The sequence below is a fragment of the Tamandua tetradactyla genome, chromosome 14 (genome assembly GCF_023851605.1).
Source record: "Tamandua tetradactyla isolate mTamTet1 chromosome 14, mTamTet1.pri, whole genome shotgun sequence".
NCBI classification, from domain to species: domain Eukaryota; kingdom Metazoa; phylum Chordata; class Mammalia; order Pilosa; family Myrmecophagidae; genus Tamandua; species Tamandua tetradactyla.
This window is the reverse complement of record NC_135340.1, coordinates 1,646,029-1,665,454: the sequence shown is the minus strand read 5'-3', so window position 1 is coordinate 1,665,454 and position 19,426 is coordinate 1,646,029. Positions and strand designations below refer to the sequence as shown.

The 19,426-nt window shown below is 41.4% G+C and overlaps 1 protein-coding gene across 7 annotated transcripts in view; it reads right to left on the bottom strand.

Moving 5' to 3' along the window:
* Positions 1-278: 278 nt before the first annotated feature.
* The window catches only part of NIN (ninein), a 101,051-nt gene continuing 81,903 nt past the window's right edge, over positions 279-19,426 (bottom strand). For 4 of the 7 annotated variants that reach the window (XM_077126782.1, XM_077126783.1, XM_077126788.1 and 1 more), the window contains 6 exons: positions 17,714-17,893; positions 16,333-16,479; positions 14,116-14,217; positions 10,138-10,338; positions 6,687-6,800; positions 280-4,739 (listed from right to left, as the gene is read on the bottom strand). In XM_077126782.1, coding sequence (XP_076982897.1) covers positions 4,530-4,739; positions 6,687-6,800; positions 10,138-10,338; positions 14,116-14,217; positions 16,333-16,479; positions 17,714-17,893 — 954 coding nt within the window. In that variant the 3' untranslated portion in view covers positions 280-4,529. Of the gene's footprint in view, positions 4,740-6,686; positions 6,801-10,137; positions 10,339-10,420; positions 13,088-14,115; positions 14,218-16,332; positions 16,480-17,713; positions 17,894-19,426 lie in introns of those variants that run through there. The other 3 variants (XM_077126785.1, XM_077126784.1, XM_077126787.1) reach the window with 2 other exon arrangements.

The window sequence follows — 19,426 nt, the reverse complement described above, 5'->3', positions numbered from 1 at the left end:
TTCCTCTGGATGCCTTAGTTTGGACATTTTTAAGGCCTTGGAATATAAACCTGTAATTTAATAAATCCCCTTTATAAAAGCCGTGCCATTTCTGGTATATTGCATGCCAGTGGCATTTAGCAAACTAAAACAGTAGTTTTTAATCAATACTGATTAATCTCGTTTTGACAGAAGTAGGTATCAATGCAAGTGCTGTAACTTAGTAATAGACAAAACTGGGCCTTGAGTCCTGAGTTCCCTACTGTGTGACCTTGAATAAGTTATGACTTTGCGAAGCTTCAATTCTCTTATCTTTAATTGGGGATAACAGTTCCTGCCTCACAAAGGCAGAGTGAGGTTTGCATACAAACTTTGAAACTAAATAAAATAGGTCTTGTGAGATGGAACTAGTTTGTCCCAACATTTTCACTCTACACTTTGATAGCTTTTTGTGTCTATAAAATTGCATATATCTTGTCATTCATGAGCAGCTCAATTAAGCAAGTCTGAGTTAGCCATAAAGATGGCAAAGGGAAATAAAGTCACCTCTGTGATCTCCAAAATTCCAAGCAGGCCTCTCCTCAGATTATGTCGGATTTTAGAGGTGAAGGATGAACCATCATAGGATTCAGTGACTGCAGACTGACTTGTCTGAAGGCTGTCAAATCTTTCACAGGATTTTTAAAAATGCAGATTCCGACTCAGGTGTAGGTGCTGAGATGATGGACTTGCTTTTACTGCAATAAAACCCAACGATGAACACACTGAAACTAGTTTAAAGAGTTCAGGGTGTATAGAAAACAAGAACCATATTTGCAAAAGTATTTATTTAAATTTTAAACTCACATTAAAATCTCCCTAGGATAGAGCGGCTAAGATGATCTATACAAAGTCGATATAAGTGCATACACACTGGTATTTCTCTGACCAGAATTCCAGACGGCTTTAGATGAGCCCAGGCTCCCTCCACCTCAGGGTCTCCTCACAAAGTCAGCGTGTCTTTAAACCATGCTGTGCAATGCCTCCCCGCGTGCAAAGCCAACTTTGTATAGTTCAAAAAGCTGAAAAGCAAAATCTAACTCTGATGATTTATTACCAAGCAGCTATGCACACGCCATAAAACCAAAACTACTGTGATGAGATGGTGAAATAGGTTGCGGCATGACAGGGATGCTAAGTTTTACGTCTGGAATAACTAGGTTTGTGGGACTTTCGGTGTTTGGCACCATTTGTACAAGTACGTCACTTCCCCTGCAGCATGGCAGGCACCTGTTCACAGCAGGGCTTGATGCCATCACAGAGTTCTCAGCCTTGCCTGGACTGGGGACACCTCCTGTATGCTATAAAACCTTTCTCCTTTCCTTTGCTCTGCAAAAAAGAAAAAGGAGTCACAAAAACCCAAAATTCATTTTCCCTATGTTAAAAACCAGAGTCTGCCATAAAAATACCCGCGCTGGGTCTTGATGCATTATTGAAATACTAGAGCCGTAAAATCTCCTCCCATACCTTAAAAGCCTGTGACTCCATCCTCTATCGATGTAAAATATGCCAGAGGTTACACAGAGAAACAATGCATTTGAAGCTTTGGGAAGGATTCAATTTAGGACAATTCCTAAAATCTGGGTTTAATAAGAGTTATAGAAAAATAAATTTAAAAAATAGTTCTAGCCCTCCCTTACTAATTCTCTCCTTTCACAAATTTGAGCTTCAGAAGTTCAGGCTTCTAAAAAGAAAAATAAAAATAGAATAATATAGGTATCACTACACAAATTTTCCTTTATTAGTGCAATGCATCATTATCACAAAGGCAAACGATTCCCTTTCCTTGAAAAGAAGATCCTGTCTCGTAGGACCATCTTAAAGAAGTCAAAAGAAAGTTAAAAGACCAGTGCTTTTAATAAGCGAGCATTTAAGTGCCTGTAAAATAATACATATCAAAAAGAAAATACATATCTTGTGGTTTTGAAGAGTGCTAAAGTCTGAAAGCAAAAAGTAAATATTTAATGTTAGCAATTTAAATATAATCTCTTTACAAGGTCTTTTAAAAGCTATAAGCTATTTTATAAATTGCCAGTTAAACTCCCACTCTTAATCCTAAAAAAATAAACTGTGACACAAAAGTGTAAATTTAAGGTATCTATGTACTTCTCTTCTTGATCTTCTTTTCTCCCATCTTGTAGGTGAAGTAAAGCAGGCAATTAAGCACCTAGATATTGGCTTAATTAACTTTTCCTTGAGCAGCATTTTGGTTTTGGATGAAGGAACTCAAATGTTGTTTAAAACCTTCCAGAAAGCTATATTTACATTCATTGTACAGCGTTTTATATACACACAAATACAAATGTATAGGAAATAAACAAATTAACTTATTTCCATAATAGAAAAACAAAACAAACAAACAAAAACCAAACGTGATTACATGTTAACCTAGCTATTTGAGAAATCTGCCTGGTGTTTGGTTTGAATCGCAATACCTCGAAATGACATGAACCATGTTACATAAGTATGCCGCAGATGTCGGCTTCATTTTCGCCTGAGCCTAGCCTGCTCACAGCTTTAAGTGAAAAAGCTAATGCTGTAAAGTAGTCGAGTCCACATGGGAGAAAAAAAGACTTCGGGAAGGCTTGAGAGCAGATGTCGAATGTTTGATGTGTACATATAAGGAAGGATGACAATGAATTCTTTTCCCAAGGAGAAACCAAACTTTCTGATCACGATAGCTGTCTAAAATTTAAAAGCTCCACGAGCCCCCAATTCTCAAACTCACACCTTAGCAGGGTCCTCCACGGCCATGTGGGGCTGGCCAGCAGCACTTGTGGGCCGAGCAGAACCCAGGTTCCTTGGTGAAATGATTTTGTGGAGATTGTGTTTCCGACATTATCTGACATCTTGGGCAGTTGGTTTCATCTTACGTTCCTGCCCATAAATCAGCGTCTGCTTTGGCTGTTACGATTTTTGTAACTAGACGGTCACAGCCTGTCTGGGACACACCAAGTAAATGTTTCCGGTCCAGTTAAAGCCCCAGGAAATCGAGCATGTTGCTTCAGGAGCTTTGCCAGTGTCCGGCCTCCCAGGTGCCCGACCAGTGCTGGCCGCAGCAGGCTGGAAGCCAAGACGCCGCCTTGAAAACGAAATGTCACCCCATTTAAACCGTTGCTGTTTTAGAAAATTCTGGTTTCAAGACTGACTGGAGAGCCCTCTCTGGCACCCCGTTACCTCCCATGGCTGCCAACGCTCATCCCTGGATGACGTCCTTCAGATCAGATTAGAGGCACAGAGGGGCAGTAAGTTTGCTAGTTTTGACCTATAGTGAACAAATGATACACACACAAATTCTCCCATAACGTAGAAGAGGTTTTCACTCTAATATCAGGGCCTTTGTTCAAAAGATTAAATTCACTGAAAATGCAGAGAGAAAAATTCTAGTATGGCTGCAAATATATAAGACAAATAAATAACATGACATGGTTTGTACATTTCAGATTCTTTGAGAGGCCCTACAGTAGTTCAGGAAGACAGTTTAACGTATCGTTCCCTGAGTTCTTGAGGTAACCCCAAACGTGAGTTCTCAGACGTCAAGACTTTGGAGGGAGAAAAGCCCATGTGGGGTTTGCTTATCTCTCTTCCAACAGTTGCTGTTTACTCCAAAGAGGTTTCAGTGCTTTACTTGTAGCTCAAATGCTTTGTGGCTTTATCCATTTTTTAGAAGACAAGTTTCCATTTCTAAGAGAGGGGAAAAAGGCTGTTTAAAGAAAATAAAGCTTTAAAAGTAATTAACAGTGCAGTTGAGTAAATCAGCTTTATATTTGTAACATGTCAACAGTGGAAATACTGTCACAGGCATTAGAAGGTAGAGTTACGTGGACTTGAGATTTTTTGACTGCAATGGATATTGAGCTCAGCTTTCTTTTTTTTGCATGGGCAGGCACCGGGAATCGAACCTGGGTCTCTGGCGTGGCAGGGGAGAACTCTACCACTGAGCCACCGTGGCCTGCCCAAGCCCAGTTTTTTTAATCAAATAAAGTCTACCAATTAATGCAAAGAACAAAGTCTATTAGAAACAGAATGACTTTCAGTAATTAAATGTGTAAGAACACCTAAATTTGGTTTAAAATAAATAAAGTTCAAAACAGTTCTAATTTGATCTCACACATAAAATATCAAAATTCATACAAAGATTTATACATAACTGTGATTAAAAAAACAAAAAAACTCATTGAAAACTGGGATTTTAAGGTTCTTGAATTGTTTTTATATATCCACTCTTCTGGTGGCTATCAGAATGAATATAGACACTCCAAGTTGGAAACAATTTAAACAGAATGAAATATGTGACTATTTGCCCAGCATCCCTATAAGGGCCTATTCAAGAAAACTATGATGAACGGAGTCTTCAATTCTGTTGCTGGCAGTTTTTGGTTAGGCTTAATTTTAAGCCATTAAAAGCAAAAAATAAATAAATTTAAAATCAAAAGAGATTTGCAAGAACGTACGGAAATATTCCATCCCTTTCAGTAAAGTGCATCGGAGTGTGTCCCCCCTTTGGTGTGCTACGACCTCAGAGGCGGAGGCGAGGCGAGCGGTGCTGGTGTCAGGTTCCTGACTATGTTACTGAGGCTGGCAATCTTCTCTTCTAGGAGGTAATTTTTCTTCTCTGCTGTCTTCTGTCGCTGTTCAGTCATTTCCAGGGCTTTCAACAAATGGGCGTTTTCAACGTACAAATCCTTCACCACTGCATCTGCTTTAGTGTTCTGGCAGAGCTGGAAACAGAACCAGAAACATCTTGACTCCATTCCTGTAACCCTGCTAATGTTTAGAGGTCTGAAATAAAGACGGTTCTTGATAAAGGCAAATGGCTCCTATCAATTATCCCCTTATTTACAATATCACTTTAACTCCAGAAAGGCACCAGGAAAACAGGGAAGCAAATCCACTTTTTTCCTAAGTTGTTTCTTTGCACACTATTTTTATAGAAGTCACAAATAAAAAGGACAGGTTGATATTTGTGGGGCCAAAATTGAAAATTTTTCCCCACCTAAATAAATTGAATTAACTCATCCTCTTTTGTGCAGAGCCTTATCTAGAAGGCATGCTCTAATCTTTACGGTCAGTTTACACAGTAGAGGTTGGGGAAAGAAGACTTGCCAGCAGCCTTAGCATAATTAATTAGAGCTTCTGTTAATATCTCCCAATCTTCCCTTCAGCCCTTGTACCTCTTAACGGCTCATTTTACACCCATTTCAAGCATGGCATCTAAAAGTATAGACTGAGAGGGAGGAAGACAGCTGAAGAGTAGCTAATTAATCTATTAGATGACTTGCATGTGTAACTAAGATTCAGAATCTACTTATTCTCTACTGAACTCCTTCCAATGCAATTGTTTTCTTTCTCCCTCCTTATATCTCATTAAAAACATTCTGATGACCCTTTACTGCCTTCGGAATAAGATTCACACTCCTTGGTTCGGCCTGGAAGGCCTGTGCTGCCCCGTTCCCGCCTTCCTGTCCGGTCCCTTCTGTCGTCCCCAGGACAATGAGAGCTGGTGACGCCCACGTGCTGTCATAACTCCATGCTCTCCCACAGCCTCCAACGCCTTCCCCACGTATCTGCACCTCTTCAGACATTACTTAACCCTCAAGACTAGGTTGCTGAAGCCTTAGGGAAGCTTTCTTTAACCCTGGGTGAATCACGTGGTCCCCTCCACTGAAAATAGGGTGGAACCTACTGTCTTGACTTCTTAGCACACCACCTGGCTAAAGGTTCGGTACTCTGTAGATGTACTAGGATTAGCTCCATATGGGAAGGCACTTTGTTTAGCCCACTGCACACTTCCAGCACTGAGAACAGCACACAGTAACTACGTGCTGAAACAATGATTTAAAAGGTGAGCAGAGAGGGTGTGTGGATGGTTCAGTGGCAGAAGCCCACCTACCATGTGGGAGACCCGGGATCGAGTCCCGGACCATGCACCGCCCCCTCCCCCCCAAAAGTGAATGGATAAATGCTTATTGATATTCTCATCTCCACTCGGGGTCTTCAGACGTGGGGCAAAGAGAGATCCTGTCCCACCTCTGCATTCAGACCCTCCTTTGGGATTGTTCTTAGGTTTTATGCACCTGGAAAACCAGGTTGGGTGGTCCTTCCAAATCCTGAGACCGTTCCCACCACCAGCGGGTGAAAAACATCAGGCTACTTAGCGATCCTGGAGTACTGAGTCCAAACTCTGATTCTAAGCACATTCTTTTGGGGTCTGGTTATAGCAGTAAGGTACTTTTTGTGCTTTTATAAGCTGTTGGGAAGAGGAAAGCTAAAGTTCCATTTACTACCCCCAGCCCCTCTACCCCCCTTGATATCAGTATAATTTTTCTATTTATTGAAATAGGAACATTTCTTGGCTTGGGCAAAAAAGAAAACTCTGTAAAGATTCCATGTGAGCCACTGAGTCATTGTCAGCAAATAGACAATTTTTAATTGTGGAAAAACATATGCCTAAAAAAGAGATTTGGGAAAAATGACGTAGAATACAGAGTTTATATTTTTGAGGTAGGGGGAAGGGAAGAGAGAATCCTAAATTCTTCTAGACATTTATAGTAGAATTTGCCTTTATTAGGCAACACAAAAAGTTAATAAATTAATGACAGCAAAGAAACGTAAAACTGGAGTTACAGCTGGAATGTGGGTGGGCGCGCAGGGCTGGGAGGGCTCACCTGTTCTTTCAGCTGATTCACTTTCTCCTGAAGAAGCCTTTTCACCAGTTTTAATTTCCGTTCCACTTCCATCATTCGTTCCTCCATGGCAGTCACCAGCTGGTCGTGGTTTCCCTGCAGGGAAGAAAATCAAGTGAATTACTTGAAAATCATGCCACATTGAAAAGAAAACCAACACTTGTTTATTTCCCCAAAGACGCCTAGAGAAGGGACCATCGAGGCTGTGCCATCGCAACAGGAAGGACGAGTTTCTGAAATGATGAGCTCTGAGCACTGCATGGGTTGCATGTTATAAAAGTAATCCTATTAGAGAAAGAAATCAAAGATAAAAAATAAAAAGAATCTTACCTGTGTAACCATCTTCCCCTGAGATAAAGCAAAAATCCTAAAACACATAATTTAACTCTTATGGAAATTAAAAGCTGGTCATCACCCTTCCATCTGTGCTGGGGCTTTGCAATACGGCAGGTTTCTCAACAACAGAACAGAACCTGCGTTCACTCAGAGCCCCTAACGTGGCCAGGTAGCTTGCAATACATGTGTCTGTTTTTCTTTGAAATGGCTGATTACTACAAGGGTGTTTCTTTCTTCAGAATAATCAGCTTCTTCCTGCCAAATATTCCAGCTATCCATTTCCCAATTTGACTTTTCAATGTGAAGCAAACATCTGGTTTGGAGGAGGGGTTGTCATGAGAACAGACTTTAAATGAAGGATCCTCTCCTTGCAAACAGCCCCAGATAAAACAATAGAGCAGAGGACTTAGAGACAGCTAAGAGACAGCCCAGCCTCGGCCCGCCCTGCCATCAACAGACCTCCACAGAAGGAATCACAGATTGCAAACAGGTCTTCAAACATGGAGGCCAAACAGGCGTTAACAGCTGATGGCAAAACCTACTTTTAGAAGTATTCTTGAAAAGGCACACTTTAAAAAGCAAAGAATGACCAATATGAGCCAAAAAACAACATGCCTGGATTTTAAATAATAGCATTTACTGCATTAGATTTTAGCAGGAAAGGCCGAGAAGTGCTAACAGCTTCTTAAAAATTCTTGGTATTTAAAAAGATATCCTGGCTTTTTAAAGTTCAAACATAAATGGAAAATGCCTGATTTTCATTTGACTTAAAAAAAAAATCCTAAAGCATAATAACAAATAGTAAATCAGAAGAACACGGAATACGGCAGGGAGTGGGGAAAAGAGGAAAGACAAAGGCAGTCATATTTTAAATTTATTTTATTGTTTCATCATCAAAATTTTCCTTTTCCTGTCAAAAAAGTATTATACACTGTATACAAAACAGTATAAATAACCCTGATTTTTTCAAATTCCATATATAAAAGTAGTACCTTTTGTTAAAAATAGTTACAACATATGAATGAGAAAATATATAGAATACATCCTTCCAAGAATTTCAAATCCACACTCCTTACGTGGTATAAATAAAATGATTTGGAACAGCTGAAAGTTGTGAATTTGATTCACAAACTCTGTCATGTCTACATAAATCAATAAAAGACATAATACCGTAAAGGTTTAAAATAATAGTAAAATAATAATAATAAATTAAAAGTACAAAATAATAGTAAAATAATAATAATAAATTAAAAGCGCACTTGATTCCCAAACATTTCTCGGCGTGAGTGTCTGTGTTTGTGCAGTGTGAATGCGTTTGCGTGTGTGTGTGTGTGCAAATCTGCCAGGGTAAGAAATGCCATCTCTAGCGGCCCAGTGTTCACAGACGGCCGATCCTTCTGCAGGAATCGTGCACAGCTCGCTGCTCCAGAAGCAAGGCCTAGAGAAAGGAGGCAAGCGGAACACTTCACCCCAATGTCAAGACCGTGCTTCTCGCAGGGGTCTAAATGCACGCACTTATAAAGCAAACAATACTTAGAAGCACACGCGTAGACGCTGCAAAAGCAAGCGAAGCAACACACAGGCAGAAGGACTCACAGCGCTCCACACACAGACAAGGTGCAGACTCTAATAACAGCGCGTATTCTTAAAAGGAGTCAGTGCGGCGGCTGGGGCAGGAGAGCCTGTGGGGGCCATCGAGAGAGAGCAGGAAGCAGTGCCACCTGCCACCTGCCACCTGCCACCTGCCACCTGGCTGGAGCACTTTTTCCTTTTCTAGCCCAAACATTTTAACAGTTTTTGTCTATCCAGCCCTTACGTAACTGCGGTGACTAGACATTTGTATTTTCAGACGTTGGTGGGTGGTTTAGGGAGGGCATGTTTTGAAAATCATTGTATGGGAGAGCAGCGGGCAGAACCCTAACCATATCAGTTGGTCTAGAATATCCATGACAAGTGAGGTGACGATTTTATAACCATACAATGAGGAGCTGCAGCATCTTTCTAACACTGAACCACCACACTCTTCATGTAAGACGTTTATCTTTGTATTTGGAAGTTGACGCAATAAGTATAAAGCTTCTAAAAATGTGGGCTTTAGAAGACATCAGAAAAAATTTTAAAGTTTTGTCAGGAGGAACAGGTATTGGGGGTTCCAGCGTGAGAAAGAGCAGACACACAGGAGTGGGAAAGGAAAGCTGAGCTGCACAGTTATAATTAAAATGTGATGCCACTTTGCAAAGCCACTTTGAGGGGATAGCAGGAAAGGGCTGGGGAATTCCTTGTCAAATGTCAACTGCAAGGCAGAAGAGCCTTCACACTGGAAAGAATTTCATAAACTAAGAAGTACCTTTTACTTCTTTATTCCTAATTCTGAATAAATTAATAGGGCAAGACCAAGAAGTAAAGAGATTTCTGAACAACGATGCTTACGAATGAAGCACTTAAGAGAAACAACTATTTGAAAACTCAGGTAATATAAGGTTGGGTCTGATAATGAATAAGGAAAATGCTAGTACAAAGAAAAGAAGATGTTTATTTTCTTAAAAATAGTTTTTCAAACCAGGTTATTAAAAAAATGAAGTTAAATGAATTGTGTCAACTAAAATATTTTCCTGATGACACATTCTACTTTATTCAAGAGTTGGGACGGGCGCCCACTGGTGAATTCCGCGGAGCTGTGCAGGCTGCACCCAGCGGGTGTGGGAAAACTCGAGGCTCTTTGTTGGTGTGCACTTGTCCCAGGGGCACACGTGAATTTTGTGATCGTTTTGCTGTCAGACAACAATGTTGACCCAACAGCTCACTGTGCCCTGATACGCCATCATTTCTCACAGACACACAGGGAGGCACAGAACACCTAATTACCAAGCTTTAGAGGCTGAGAGTGCAAAAGGAGAACTGCATAAAAAAAAGGTAGCCCTGAAGCTCTGTGGTTTGCAGTTTTGTAGTACAGGTGAGATAAGGTGTGACTCTCTGAGGCAGGGTCTTTATGCCCACCTCTGAACTTTCGAACAAGCAGGTAAAATGAAACCCACCCGGCAGCTCAGCAGACAGGGAGTCTGAGTTGAGTAACGGAGAGGACAGAAGGGCTGCGTACCTGCGGCGTACTGGATCCGGAGGTCCTGCTGTCCGGGCCTTCCTGCAGGCGCGGCCCGGGCCTCCCTGCCTGCGGCAGCGGCTGCCGGGGCTGCAGAAACTGCTCCCTGGGCGGTGCGGGGCAGGCCCACTGCCGGGGCAGCTGCAGGTCCCAGACGTGCCGGGACGGGCTAAGCATCGCGGTGGACCCCAGGCGCTGGATCTGAAGGAAAAGGGCCAAGCTCTGGTCAGCTGCAGGCCCTCCCGGCACCTCCCCTGGAAGGCGGCAGCTGAGCAATAGCATCTGTGAGTCCCTCAACGGCCTCTCACACCCACCGAGAACGTGGAAACCAGGGGCCACACAAGCCTGAATAAGACACCGGTGGGAAGAGCCACTTTCCCGAGGGGGTGGTACAGGTCATGAAGAAGCAGACCTTCTACCGAGGCGCAGACGTAAAAGAAATAGCACTTCCTCACTCTCAGTAAGGCTAAGCGCATGGACGAAGATGGATACCGAAATGTCCATATATAAGACCTATACAGTATGCCTCAATCCTACTTCAGTTTCGCTTATACGAGAACAACATGTAATCAGATTATACCACCCTCCTCCCTGTCTTTTTTTTAATTTTATTTTTTGACAGGTGTTGGGGCAGGGTACCAGGGGAAATGTTATTATGCCTTTTATGTGTTAGGGTTTTGCACTTACCATTCAGAAAGATGCTTAAAAGCAAATAAATATTCAATGACTAATATTTTCTAACCCCAAGCTACCAATTTTTTTTCAAAGAATCTCTTGTCTTCCATGTCAAAGCATTTTAACCCACCTCGGTTTATCAATCCGCAGTTATAACTTCGAATTTAGTAGCACAATAAGACAGGCAATTCTGAGGCAAAAGATGATCCCCCAAAAGATGAAGCACCTGGACTTCACGGACTAGAAACATCTGTGCCAGACAATGAGGGCATGCCACGTGCAGCGACATGCCAATCGGAGCGCGCGGGGACGGGAGGCGGCGGCACTGCGCTCTGGCCAGCGGAGTGGCCGCCTCTCCTGTCTCCATGCCCAGCAGCCACGGGGCTCGATGGAAGGCATGCAGCACACATGGCCAAGATCAAGACGAAGCAGCCCCGGGCTTGTGGGGAGAAAAACAGGCCTTTTGAACACAATGAAAATTCTGCATGCTATCGTGAAACTTCAGAGCCACTATCCATTTCCTTAACTCAATTTCTGAGGTGAACCATTATCCATTTTTGAAATACTTCTGGCTATAGAATCAGAAAACCCACCACTTTATTCCTGGGAATAAAGAAGACTGGGAATCATGATCCCACAATTTTGTACCAGAGGGACAATTTTCTTCACTCACAATGCTCTCAGTATTGAGGAAAATCCTGACATAAATGTGAATAGAGACATACTCCAGTTGAAAGCAAAATGAAATGAATACTGGCTCTTACCTTAGGTACTTATTAATTGCTATAACCAGTAGGCATGAACAGGGAGTTTAATGAGATGTCTCCATGCTATGAAAGTTCATGGAAAGAGAATGTTCTACCTTCACACACTAGCTCAGGTAGAGAACTGCACCCTTCTCTGCCAGTTCCAACCACTGAGTTCTAGGTACAGGTTAGCCAGAGACAAAACAGAGACAAACAAAAGAAAATTACAGGAGTTAGAAGAAGAGAAAGAAACATATGAGTTATAAAAAGAGAAAGAACAGTACCAGTTCGCTATACTATATTCATGAACCCACGTGCTCTACTCAGTAAGAGCTTGTGGAGGACCCAGCATTTCTATCTCTATGCACATAAACTTTGCAGACAAAAGTGTCTTATACTTCTAACTCTGCAACTGCTTCCTCACCAACTGCAATTTGGTTGCTCTGTGAGTTTGCCACCTTTTACCTCCACCCTCTCGATGCAATTATTTAGAAGTTCCCTGGTCTGGTATGGGACTGACCCCCGGCACCTGCAGGACAGGACACAAACTCCAAAACCTCACTGCTACTCAGGGTCTGAGCTGCTGGCCGTCAGAGGCACACAGCAGACCTGGCAGCTGCTGGCATAGCCTGTTATCCTTTTCCTGAATGTTCAAAGTGGTTTATTTATAGAACATCGTTTCACATAATTGAAAAAGCCCTGGGGTCGGAGTCAAATTCCAGCCCTAATGTGGCCAGCCCCTACCCAGTGATGGGGAATGTTTAATACACTGGGGCACAGGTAGGTGTTGGTGAGAGCATGACTTTTAAACTGGTCTACGGGGCTGAGGAGAGATCACCACCCATCAGCTAGAAAACTTCTCAAATGTCCTACTATCTAAAGCATGACATAGGAACATCTCTGGGCCTGCCCCCCTCCCATGCCGAGCAGGTGAGAACCGTGCCAGAGTGAGAGGGATGGAGCCCATCCTCAGGTGAGCTGGGGCGCACACACACGTGTGCACATGCACACACAGGTGTGAAAACCACTCTGGATCCCCCCCATTGGCCCAATCTATACATACAAAATAAAAATCCAATTTTTATAAATCTGTACAGAACTAAGACTCTTAATTCCTGGTGAAAATTTCATCTGAGTAAATCATGTATGAGGTGTTCTTTTCAGCACTCCAGTGCAAAGTCATGTTTTCTTCTTAGATACACAGCTTCAGTGCCAAGAACGTCCAACCTCCTCATTCATTAGCAAATACTTAGAGCCAGGGCAGAGAGAGGCGCAAAGAGGGGCACTGCTTGTGACGGCCGACAACACAGAGCCTGGAGAGGAGGGGCCGAGGCAGCTGGAGTAGGTGGGGGGACCTGGCTGGTTGGCAGAGCATCTGGAGAGGATTTCACAGGGCTTGAGTCTGGTCCTAGAAATATGGGCTTAGCTTCAGATCTTAGTGACTACAGTAGATAATTACTTCATCAGGAAAGCATATCGATGTCTAAACCCAGCCTGCAACTGGATGTTCTGAGCACATTTATTATATGCTGTCCAAGAGAGAAAAAAAATGTTTGGATTTCACTATTTATAGTTTTACTAATCTCATTAGTGGATAAATCAGAATATAAAATTGACAGAAACTTCAGTGGTCATTTAAATGTCAACACAATATGTCTGTACATATTTCACATTAAAAATCAAGTGTCTATTAAAAGTTGCCTTTGAATGTGTCTGGCTTCAGAAGGGAAAATACTTAAATCTCTCTTTTACTTTCTATAATCTTGGCTTAAAAATATATATATAAACAGACATAGTATTTTTAAAAAGTACAGGATAGCATTTTGTACACATGCTTATAGAAATGTCACAGTTCACTAAATATTGGGGTAATTACTACCTGATATATTTTCATCTACCCAAAGTATTTGAATGAAGTTTTTATTTATTAAGGATGATCTGTACATAAGTTGCTTTATATCCTGTAATTGTACCCAGTTTCCAAAAAGCAATGTAGTAGATTTAAAACGCAATGTCCAAGCTGACAAGTTTTACATATCCACTTTATATCTAACAAATGTGCCAGCTTATATTTATCGGATTCCAGGGCAGTGCTGAGCTACAAATGTAGCAACGAACAATAGCAGTGCTTTAAAATAAAACTTCCAAATGCAAACCCTTTCAAATTTCCTGCCTGTATTTCCTAACCTAAGAGGTTCTCAGAGAACAATCCTATCTATAAAACACAGCAATACAGGAGGCTTCAGAAAACTGTAAGAGCCAAGCTGTGGCAACAGCTCTAGGCCCCTCGGCAATTTAGACCAGGCCCTGGACACCTGGTCTTTGCATTGTAGGACACTCCACCTTCTCCTTTCCTCTGTAAAGAGGAATGGATTCTTCCTAAACAAAAGCGTTAACCACCTTGGTTAAGACAGACCAAAGATTTCAGCTTGACACTGGATTTCGATTTTCACTTTTTTCATAACAGGAATTAATGCCATGTCTATTCTCCCAACAAATGCTTCATTCATGGATTAAAATATTCTTCCCAGCCAAGGCCATCTGCTTAAAAATTTACCTCCATCAGTTGCTCATCCAGTTTTACTTGTTTCTTTTTCAGGCCTTCATTTTCCAAATGAATTGTTTGTAATTCTCTTTCCAGGGAATTCATCTGACTGATCTGTTAGAAAACAAAGCAAAACAAAACAAAACAACTTAAGTTGCCCTGCTTTATTTTAACAAATTTATGCTAGTCAGAACTCTCACCTCTTGGAGGAACACTGAGTTAATTAATTCCCAGACAGAAAACAACAAACAATGCTATTCATTGATTTGCCTACATTGTCATCTAGTGTTAACCACCTTTCCTTACCCGGAGCAGATTCCCGAAGGCAGCTGGCTTCCAGCATCTGAAGCCGCCCACTTCCAGACACACATTTTATATCACACCCCAGCACCCACGTGTACACATATACACATACTCAATTAGGAACACCAGTTCACTGAAAGAAAAGTTTCATGAGATAATACTTATCCTTATAATGTGTCGTGCACTCTGATACTTTCTAGTAACTTTCACTAATTTTAAAAAGTGCTGGTTGTGTTGCACTAAATTGATTTATCTTTTTGTTTGGGAGATCTAATAACAGAGAAGAAAATGCCTAAAAGGACATTTTTGGAACAACTTAAAAAATTGGGATATAGATAATAAGGCTTTATGTCAGTGTTAAATTTCTTGAACTTGATGACTTACTTAAGGTGGATACATAAGTAAATATCCCTGTTCTTAAGAAATATACATGGAATTATTAAGTGTTCAAGGAGCATGATGCATGCAACCTATTCTCAAAAGTTTAGAAAGTAGGTAAGTAGACAGACAGACAGATGGACAGATAGATAGACAGATAGATAGATAGATAGAATAATACAACAGAGTGGTAAAATGTTAAAAGTGGGTAAATGTGGAATATCTCTGTAGGAGTTATGTTGGAGTTCTCTTTATAGATTTTGTATTATTTCTGCAGCTGTCCTGAAGGTTTGGAATTATTCCAAACCAAAAAGTATTTTGAAAAAAGAACTGAGAGTAGCAAGAATTCTCAAACAGAAGTATAATCTTTTCAGGCACATTTAAAATGAATTGTTATTTTAACACCTATTCTAAGGTTTTCCCTGAAATTAAAAGACGTTTCAGCTTCAAAGCACAACCAGCTGTCTCACTGCCTATGGCCATGACAGATCCCACAAATTTTATTTTTTAACATTTATGAATTTATTATAAAAGTAATATACTTGATCATTCTTCTCAGATTTTTAAACAAACCACAACTTTAAGAGGAGGAAGGCAACAGTGATAAATCTGAGTTTCAGTTAGAATAAAAAAAAGGAAGAAAGAAAAACAAGTTGCAACAACCACTAGTAAGATGGGTCTGGGACTCTGATTTCATGGGACACGGTACAGAAAGCAAACCAAGTCGCCGACAGAGGCTTGCCCACATGGTGACCACCTTACCTTCCAAGACAGTTCCCAATGTCCCCACCTCCTGCGGTTTGTACCCCAGTACAGTTCTCTCCCACAGTGTTTCAGGGTTAGCCTGTGTGACTAACAGAATTCAACAGTGGGGGAGTGTCGCATCTGAGAGGAGGCCACAGAGGGACCACAGCTCCTGCCTGGGCCGGTCTCTCTCTCTCTGTCCCATGTCCCTGGCTCTGGGGCGAGCAAGCTGCCCTGCAGTGGGCAAATGCACAGCAGGGACCAGAAGCTTCTGGTCCATTGAGAGCGCCTGGGCCCTCCAGCCCCACGGCAGCCTTCTCCTAACTGCAACCCTGGCTGGTGTGTGGGCTGCACCCTCAGGCCAGTCCGAGTCAGAAACACCCAGCTATGCTAATTTTGAGTTCCTGACCCCCAGAAACAGTGAGAAAAATGTTTGCTTTGTTACGAAGCAATAGATAACTAATACAGAGCATACCATGGTATTCCTAATAGTCAGGCTTTATATACATATGCATATTTGGTAACTTATGAAACACTTGTAAAACTGTTAACTTATAACAAAGATGAGTATGAAAGTTTTAAATTGTCCTTTTTCAACCATTACTCAATCAAATGGGTAGTGTTATTGAGTTATAGTTTTGCCAAGATTACAAAAGTATAAAGAAATATAAGAAAAAAAATATGCCATTGATTGCAACGATTACATTGATTATACTTCCTTAGAAGCAGGCATGGAAGAGACACATACTTTAAGACACTTTACAGCCAGAACATAGATGCACAGATACACTCTCAAAAATTCACCTTCCTGTTAGTGGGAGATGATTCTTTCAACTGTTCACACTCTCTCTTTAAGCTCAATTTCTCTTGCTCTGTGGGTTTCCCAGTGCCTGATGCATTTAGATGTCTTTGGTGTATGGGGGTAAGAAAGTTGGACTCCAGCTGACGGACCTACCGGGAACAAACAGAAGAGGAAGTCATGCCAATCCAATCACCCAGCCAGGGAAAACAAACAGCAAACAGAAAAGTTCTTAATTCACCTCCTGAGTTCTGAAAACTAAAAATCTTCCCCTCCACCCCAGCCAAACCTGCCAATTCTTGAAGCCTAGACTTCCTATATCTCAAGAGGCTTTTTTAGGTCAATGTATTTCTTGTCTGGTTGGGTTAAACACCTAACATTTTTAGGAGAAAACATGGAAGAGAAGACTTCTGGCTCTTCTACAAAACCAAACTCTAGGACTCAGTAAGTGCTATGCCAAGAAAGCAGATCTTGTCCTGGGCACTTCCGCTCTGACCTGGCAGAGGCAATGAAGGGGACAGTCCCATCTCCTCGGCACTGGGCACTCACACTTAGCAATGCACCTGCGTCGACTAAGTCCCCAGCACACGGCCAGGCCTAGCTCACTGCTGCAGCCTCAAAGGGCAGGAATTCTACAAAGAGTAGGGGTTCTGAACAAACTTTTGTGACTCATCGGAGCTCGGGCTCCTCCTCAGAAGAAGTGTTTAAGCACACATTGAACAAGGTGGACCACTTGGCAGAGGTGAAGAGAATTTAAGCATCAGTTTGGCGTGGGGACAGATGACCTTTAAAGACCACTCCAACCTTGAAATGCTTTAAAAAGGGTCACATTTTTCTCAGACAAGGAGTCAGACCAATGTATCTGAGTCTTGTTTTGCCATTTTGTACAACAAGTCCAGGTGGCTAGCCAATTTGAATATATGATTCTCATCATTTCCATATTTTGGATATGAGGATGAAAATTAGACAGATTTTTAATATAATAGTTATACAAAATGAAAAAAGCTTATGAACATATCAGATTAAAATTATATGTGGGTAAATGATAAATGATCATTCTTAAGATAAGCCTGTCATAGCAGAATACTGAAATCCACACTATAGAACATTTCAATTACATCAAACATTCATCTCCATGATCAAACTGACCTTTTTTTTGGTATGTTGTATGGTGGGGTCACATTTCATCATTTTTCCATGTGAGTACCTGTTATTGCAGTACCATTAGTTGAATTTTTGTTTGTTTGTTTGTTTTTGGGGAAGTGCATGGACCAAGAATGGAAACCGGGTCCCCCACATGGCAGGTGAGAATTCTACCACTGCACCCTCCTTGCACCCCCAACCAACTATTCTGAAATACATGCCCCACACGTGACGTCTCACTACCTTCTCCTGGGAGTGGGTGAGGCCCGCCTTGGCACTCTGCACCACAGTCTGCAGTCGCTCGTTCTCCTGCCAAAGCACCTCCTGCTCTTCGTTCATCAGATGGTCCAACTTGTCCCAAGATGGCCTTTTCTGCTGGTTATGGAACCCTGAGGGGTGTGTGGCTACTTCTGGGGCCCAGTTCTTAAAAGACAGTTGCAAAGTAAAGACTCAAAAACAAGTTGACAAGCTAAATGGGTCATTTCCTATCTTGAGAAAGGTGTATAGTTACCTAATAACAAAACTTCTTAAGGCTAAAAACAACTTTCAACCTTAATCTTTCTCTGCTGAGATATCCATATACATGGGAATGCATGTATATGGATATAAATAAAACCATGTGCTTGGGGTTGGTAAAAAGAGATTTGGAAATTTGGAAATTTTCTGTTTAAAATGGTCTTTGGTAAAACAGCCCTGTCAAATCCAACAGCAGAAATAATTGTAGGACAAGTCCCAGTTCCAAAGAGGATTAAAAAACGTACAGATTTGTGGCCTTATTAATGGCCTCAGTCTCGAGGTTATGCTTCGAACCGAGATAACTAGTCTTTTGGCTAACAGAGGATGCAGTGGCAATTCTGCAATGCGCTGTTGACTCGAAAGCTGTCACAAGCTGACGTCTGCTTTCAGTTTCACATGTGCAATCACAGCCCTTTTTTAGAATCCAATGAACATACTGTTCATATAACTGAGACTGATTCCAAGGATATACTCTTAGGCTACCAAAGGGATTTTTTGGATCCTAAAAACACTTAGACAAGTAAAAGAGGTAACAACTAATTAAGCCTCCTGCCTTTTAAGCCAAAACAAGAAAAAAAAAGGTACAATCTCATTTTGAGAAAAATGTCATCACAGAAGTATTTCTGAAATTCGGAACAGCTATCTTATTAAAAGCAAACCACAGTTAAAAAGAAAAAAGCATCACGGAGACACGAAATGATTGGATTAATCCTCACTCTTCTTGTAGGGCTGAGTATTAACATCTACTGAAGGCTGACAGATGAGACACTGCTCTCGATTTATGTGAGAACAGATTAGACAGCATTGTGACGTATTAAAATGAGACACACTGACACTTCCTACAACATCGCCACAATGTGACTGCCAGCTAACACTTTCACCAGCTGTTCCCGGACTGTCCGGCATCACAGCAATAGCCCCTTTGGTAACCTTCTAAAATCGAGTACAACTGTTCTACGTATAGTTTTTCTTTTTGGTTTTGCCTTTTCTCTCTGTGTGTGATTCTGGATTAATTTCTCTCTCTGTTTTTCTTGACTTAATTTGGGGGAAAGGTCATATAAATGCTTCTATATCCTATTCATCAACTAGGAAATTTTTCAGTTTTACTACCAGAAAACCCAACTCTAATGTTGTCTGACCTGCTCAGTACAAAAATTCTCTTCCCACTATGCTTCCATTTATAGAAAGTTCAAAAGTAGGCATCTCATCCCTAATCTACTGTGGCAGAAAAGTGGTTAACTTGGGGGTAGCAAATGGTCAGGGAATAAGAACTGGTGAGGGCTGGAACAGTTCCACCATTTGATGTAGGGCACAGACACACATGGAAAACATCATATATACTTATGTATATATAAATACTATATATCCTAATGGATTTAAACGATCAGGTTCACATTTATAAAATGTGTACTTTACTGTACATAAGTTATCCCTCAATAA